Below are 5,900 nucleotides of genomic sequence, written 5' to 3' on the forward strand. Positions count from 1 at the left end.
CTGTCACCAGCACATTCTCTCCTGGACTGCCACCAGCACATTCTCTCCTCGACTGTCACCAGCACATTCTCTCCTCGACTGTCACCAGCACATTCGAACGCAGCACAGAAACGCTTGCATCTGATATATATAAAATAGGCTCGATGGCATCTTATGCTACTCATAAATGACACTTTGGTAGGCAGTACTTGTCTTGAAAAATTTGACCTAAAAGGAAAGCTTACATTTATTATGGCATAAATCTAGGCAAAACTTGTCGTCTTGCCAAAATATATATAGTAATAGTTATGAAATAATAATTCGAAAGTACTTCACGGAACGATTACACAAATCAAAATGAATACAAAATTCACTTATTCGCCACTATAGGAGAGATATAAATCAAAGTTTCCGATGCCAGAGGTAGAATAGAACTATAATAAAATGAAGAATCATCGCATTACTTCATACAAACCAAAAGTTAAAAAACCTGGTCAAGAAAAAATTTAGATCCGGATTCGATCATGAATTTATCCGAAAGCAAATTTATCCGTCACATTTCAATGAGAGAGGACAAGAATACAATCCATGGGCTAAATCCAAGCGTTCTCAGTTAACTGAAAACACCAACACAAATAGGCGTAACGATGAACATAGAATTTATAGTAAGAAGGTCAAGAAATATATAGCATTGAAGTCGTGACCAGCGTCGGGCTCGAACCCTCGAGATACCATCACCTAAACTCGCATAAAATTTAATTACTAATATTAACTTACAAGTAGTTGGTAGAAGCAGCCAGCTGTTTAGCAGGTATCACTTACAGCTACAATTACCTGTAGAACATCTCTTTGGTCACAATCATTGACGGATACTATAATTGTTATTATTTTTGTTGAAGAAATCTATGTTGGCATTTTTTTCATCACCCGCGCCGTGAGAGTCTTCCGTAAACACGGATTTGGTGCCGACTAAGGCTAGCGAATCGCTACTGGCTATCATATTTGAAGAAATTACCGAAGAATCGGAGTTGTTTGTTAAAATATTAGAAGACGGAACGAAATAACCATCAGTATTGGAAACTTGGACATGATTAATCAGAAATCTTGGTGAAGACGATACTGCTGCTGAGGCGGCAACTTGCCTAAGGTCTTGCGCAGATTTGGTCTCCGGGAAAGAAAGGCTCTGAGGAGATGTTGCTTTTGGAGATAACGTGGTATGAGACGAGGACGATACTAAACTGGAAGTAGAATTCACGCTCCTAGAACACTTAGGAGACGAAAGTAAATCAGAAGAGTTTTTATGCGTGTCGTCATTTAAGTGTATATTTCCACGGCTAGGGTCGGACATACTAGAAGAAGACTCTGGTTTCTTCACATCGGACGCTGTATTTCCGGCTGGTGACGGTGCAAACGAACTTTCTAAATCCACTCGAGATGTTGAATCTCGAATGTTATGCCTATATCGGAAATGTGGAGACGTGCGAATGGAGGCTGCTCGAGACAACCTCGGCGATGACAAGGTTGTCTGAGAGCTGTTGGTTAATGATGAAGATTGAGACGTCGCTTTAGTTCTACAATACGTTACAGGAGAGGTTCTTATTTTCCTGCTATTCGACACTTCAGAATTTTCATCATTAAGTGGAGCAGAGCCAGGAGCTAAAATGGAAGAGCTGCACGCAGAAGTTAAAGCAAGAGTTGAAGGAGCCGATGCAATTTCTTTCGACGAGACTAAAATGGACGAATTTAAAGATAAGGGTAAAGATTGAGACGGGGGTTGGGATGTCGCAAAATCAGTTTTCGTAAGGGACGGAAACGGCGTGGAAACACCAGTACTCGTCGGTGGTTCATAAGGCTGCAAGTCTTTTTGGAAAGCAGTGATGCGGTCAAGACTGTCCTGGAAGTGAGCAAGCTTCTCTTTAATGGCAGCTCTGGATGAGGCACTATCGCTTACTTCGCTTTCTTTATCATGAAATCGAGGGAGTACATAACCGAAGTTTGGCTTGCGGCCAAGCCTAAGAGACGTTGAATTCTTGATATCAACAGTTCCAACTCTGGAATCAGCTTCAAAACTAGCCTCAATATCTGTGCTCTTTGCAGTTGTAAAGTCTGAAGATGAAGCAATTCTACGATGATTAGAAATGGACGAAGAGTTCATTGATTTATCAGAAACCTTGCTGGCAAATCCTACAGTATTGGAACTAGACAGCGATGCGCAGCGAGCGTGGCTCGTAGGAGCAAGCTGAGCTTCCTGACTCGAAGATTCTATGAACCTAAGCGGACTAGATTCTGCAGCATCATCTATAGATGCGGTCGAGATGAAACTACTTGAGTTATCAGTTGTAACAAAGTTTGTAGCGGAAAACCCTGAATAAGAAGAATCATTGATGGTCACAGCGCATGAGGTAGGACTTACGAGGACTGACGGCACAATTGTTGCAGAGAATTCGCTTGTAGTCACGACAGGCAATGTTCCTGAGGATTGGCTACACAAATCTCTATCTAACCTGGAAACATCGGCAGAGGGAACTACACCACTTACGGTTGGACTGACAGGCAGGCACATTGAACTTTCAGAAGGAAGCAGAATTGACTCGGTAATTAATTCATCACTGCCTCTAGCTTTGTCGGTATTTACACATTCACCGTCGAATGAGCCTTTTTCCTGCTGGAAATTCGAACAAGACGCCGATGGATTTTCTAGGGACCACTTGCTTACTAACTGAAAATTTCTTAGACTCGTAAGCACTGAATCATTTTCATTTTTGACGCCATCGTCATCATGAACGACCAAAGTTGGCCCACGCGCAATGACGTCGCATGCTGAGTCGTGCGCAATGCCCTTGCTTGTGTCGCGGCTTCCTGAGCTGACATCGCCATTCTCAGGCAACTGAGGTGCCGGGGACAAAGAGGTTGATGCGCTAAAAAAATGAGCACTTGGGTTGGGTGGTGGCAGAAGCGAACTCCCATACATGGGTTGGGCTGAGGGAGCTGGGGAAGAGAAAAACAAAGGACTCGAGGAAGGGTTAGGGGAAGACGGTGGATAAGGACTACAGGCGATTGGAGGAAGGGTGTTAACAAAAGGTACACCACATACTCTACTGAGAACAGGACTGCCTGCCGAAGGAGAAGTAGATTTCCCTTGACCACCAACGCAAAAGCTCTTCGAGGTGATAATTTTTGACGATGAGAGATCTGCAGATCGAGGTCTCACAAACTGACTTTTCTGGGAGCTCGAATTGCTGGATTCGTTTGCATTTAACGAGTGCGAGCAAAAAAGTTTCTCGCAACTCGTTGAGGATGAAGATCCTTCCAAGCAACTCGGGATTTCATTGATAGAATTCGACATTCTCATTGAATCAAACGAGGAATTTTCTTGATGCAACGTCGGCAAACTTGGTTGTTTCTTACTGCCTCTGAAGCGCTGCTTGCGATCCTTAATTTTTTGTGAGCGCAAGAGAGAAGGCGAAGGAGATGACAAGGTTGTGATGTTGACGTAGGAGTGGGCGTGGGACCGAGGCAGGACTTTAGGAGACTTTGAGTAGCGCACGGACGCCTGATTAATGCAGTGCTGGCGCGCCAGCCTTAACAGGGGTGACTGTAGTATGGGCACAGAAGCTCCATTAGAGTGTGCCACGCTACCTCCGCACTTCAGTGCCGTGTCATGGTGCCCCAAACGTCCAGGATGCAACAGTGGCGACGAGGCAGAACGTTTGTGGAACCCAAGAGAGATTCTAGACCCTCGGTGAGAGGCGGGGCTGGATACTCCTGCGCGGTCGATGCCCGGGGAGGAGCACAGCTCGGACGAAGTGCCTGATTTCTGACAGTGCTTAGGAGTGCTTGTAAGCCCTGCGAAATCCTCGAAATTTTGGCGGGTCTTTTTTTCAATGTATTCCTCCAAAAGCTTCCGTGGCGCCACCTGAGCACAAGGTTTTCAGTTAATAAAATCACAATTCAATCCAATGAAGTAGTAAAACTCACGCAAACATTCGGGAAGTTCTAAAACCTTTTCTCATTTTAATAGAAAAGAAAGAACGCCTTCTAACGTTCACAGAAATAATTATTGCACAATATCACATCAAACAATTCTCATACTACCTTCTTGCGAGTAATGGTGGAGAGATCAGTGTCGGCGTAGAGAGGTTCCCTCTGCAGCTGGACGAGGCTGTGTATCCGCTCCTTAGGATCGCGGTTCAGGAGTCCCTTTATCAGAGACTCCAAGTCCGGGTTGGTGCCCTCAGGCAGCGAGTAATTGCATCTGAAAAATGTTTGCATAAAATACACGCTCAAATTCATTGTTGCTCTTGATTTTGATAGGCTATGAATAAGTATTTCATACGAGAATTCCGTCACAGTTCTGCAACGTCAGATTCCATCGGCTTATACATTTAAGACCAAATTGATATTGATAGATCATAATATTTGTCACTGTGTATACTATTCAGTATACACACATAGTTTTAGATGGCAGAATTTGTTGATTCATACGCGTGCGATTAATGACAGAGAATTTGTTGATTTAAATTATCAAAGAGTCTTACAATTCTTCAGATGACGTTGGTAGATCGAAAGGTATATATCAGGAAGTAATTTTAGTTTATTAATATTCACTAAGTATACTATTCACAATTTATACATACTACGTGTTATAATGCAGGAATAAATAACATCATTATTCAGACTTAGAAATAGCGTGCATCATGGAGGCGTGGTTTAGCTGCAGAGGAACTGGGTAGCGTCCAACCACCAAGCAATAAGCGATGATGCCCAGGGACCACCAGTCAACGCTGTGGCCGTACCATGACCCAGCACACACTTCTGGGGCTGTGGTATGAAACATTCCGATTCTCCATATCATTTTATACTAGGAAACTATTGCTACTGCTTTCAAATGTTTAATCCGGGAAAACAAGGCACAATAAAGCCAATGCAACTGGAATTATAGTAAAATAACTATATACAACTAAACAACCAGGAATCAATTACAACATATTCATTTAATCTTAAATTCCAAATCTTCACACAACTCCATTCAAATAAATCAGCAAGAGAAAGCTGCTAACAAAATTACATCAAAAATGCTTCCTTATAATAATGTCACTTCAAAATTTGATGTTTCTTGATCTGCATAAAAAGAGGAATTTTTACGAATGTATTAACGGACCCATAAGGTGAAGAGTCCCGCATATGCTGCCAGTTTTGCTGCCGTATCGAAGCCACTTTGCAAGACCAAAGTCTATTAGTTTGATGTGGCCATCTTCATCTAGAAGCAAGTTCTCCATCTTCAAGTCCCGGTAGATGACACCAGCGTTGTGTAGGAAGTCTATCAACACACAAATTGAAGAAAACATGTTGAACAATGAAATTATTTTGTTGATACAAAATTCTACAGTCAGACCATGCAAGTGTTTCCAGTATATGGTTTTAAGTCAAACTTTAAAATTTATTGAGTTTTTTTAATACATTTTGAAAAAAGAAACCCGCAACATGTCTCACCAATCGTGACGGCAATTTCAGCAACATAGAGAGCCACCAAGTTGTCCGGTAACGTGACAAGACTTTGCCAGAGTTGGTACAGCTCGCCGTATGCCACATACTCGGTCACTGCGAGAGGATGCAACTGTATCATGTGTAGGTATATACTCTGTCTATATGAACTCAATAATTCTGATTTGTATCTATAAGCAAAAAGGTCTTTGAAAAAGGAGAAAATATTGAAGAGTTGAACATGTCAAAAGAAAGACACAAAGAAATATACTTAACTATATTGGGAATATTATATACTTTTCGGGCATATTATCCTTTCGATTTTTTGACGTCGAGGAACGAACTGGTGACACGGACGACAAGGTCCACTTACTGACGACAAGGAGTTTCCTGACCATGCAGAACTTACTGACGACAAGGAGTTTCCTGACCATGCA

General features: G+C 42.3%; 1 protein-coding gene across 1 annotated transcript; it reads right to left on the bottom strand.

The window, feature by feature from the left end:
- Window positions 1-18: 18 nt before the first annotated feature.
- On the bottom strand, window positions 19-5,886 carry LOC125178659 (mucin-5AC-like). Its single transcript, XM_047882944.1, has 6 exons — window positions 5,873-5,886; window positions 5,473-5,580; window positions 5,141-5,299; window positions 4,659-4,800; window positions 4,075-4,234; window positions 19-3,895 (listed from the first exon to the last, which is right to left on the bottom strand). Coding segments are annotated over exons 1-6 (3,627 nt in total). The 5' UTR covers window positions 5,874-5,886; the 3' UTR covers window positions 19-838.
- Between the last annotated feature and the right edge of the window lie 14 nt (window positions 5,887-5,900).

The sequence above is a fragment of the Hyalella azteca genome, unplaced genomic scaffold, assembly GCF_000764305.2.
Source record: "Hyalella azteca isolate HAZT.00-mixed unplaced genomic scaffold, Hazt_2.0.2 contig11658, whole genome shotgun sequence".
In the NCBI taxonomy this organism is placed as follows: domain Eukaryota; kingdom Metazoa; phylum Arthropoda; class Malacostraca; order Amphipoda; family Hyalellidae; genus Hyalella; species Hyalella azteca.

Coding starts and splice junctions, on each gene's coding strand:
- LOC125178659 (XM_047882944.1), bottom strand. Junction 5,300..5,472: donor TGAAATTGCCGTCACGATTG/GTGAGACATGTT, acceptor GTGTGTTGATAG/ACTTCCTACACAACGCTGGT. Junction 3,896..4,074: donor CCACCATTACTCGCAAGAAG/GTAGTATGAGAA, acceptor CCTTGTGCTCAG/GTGGCGCCACGGAAGCTTTT.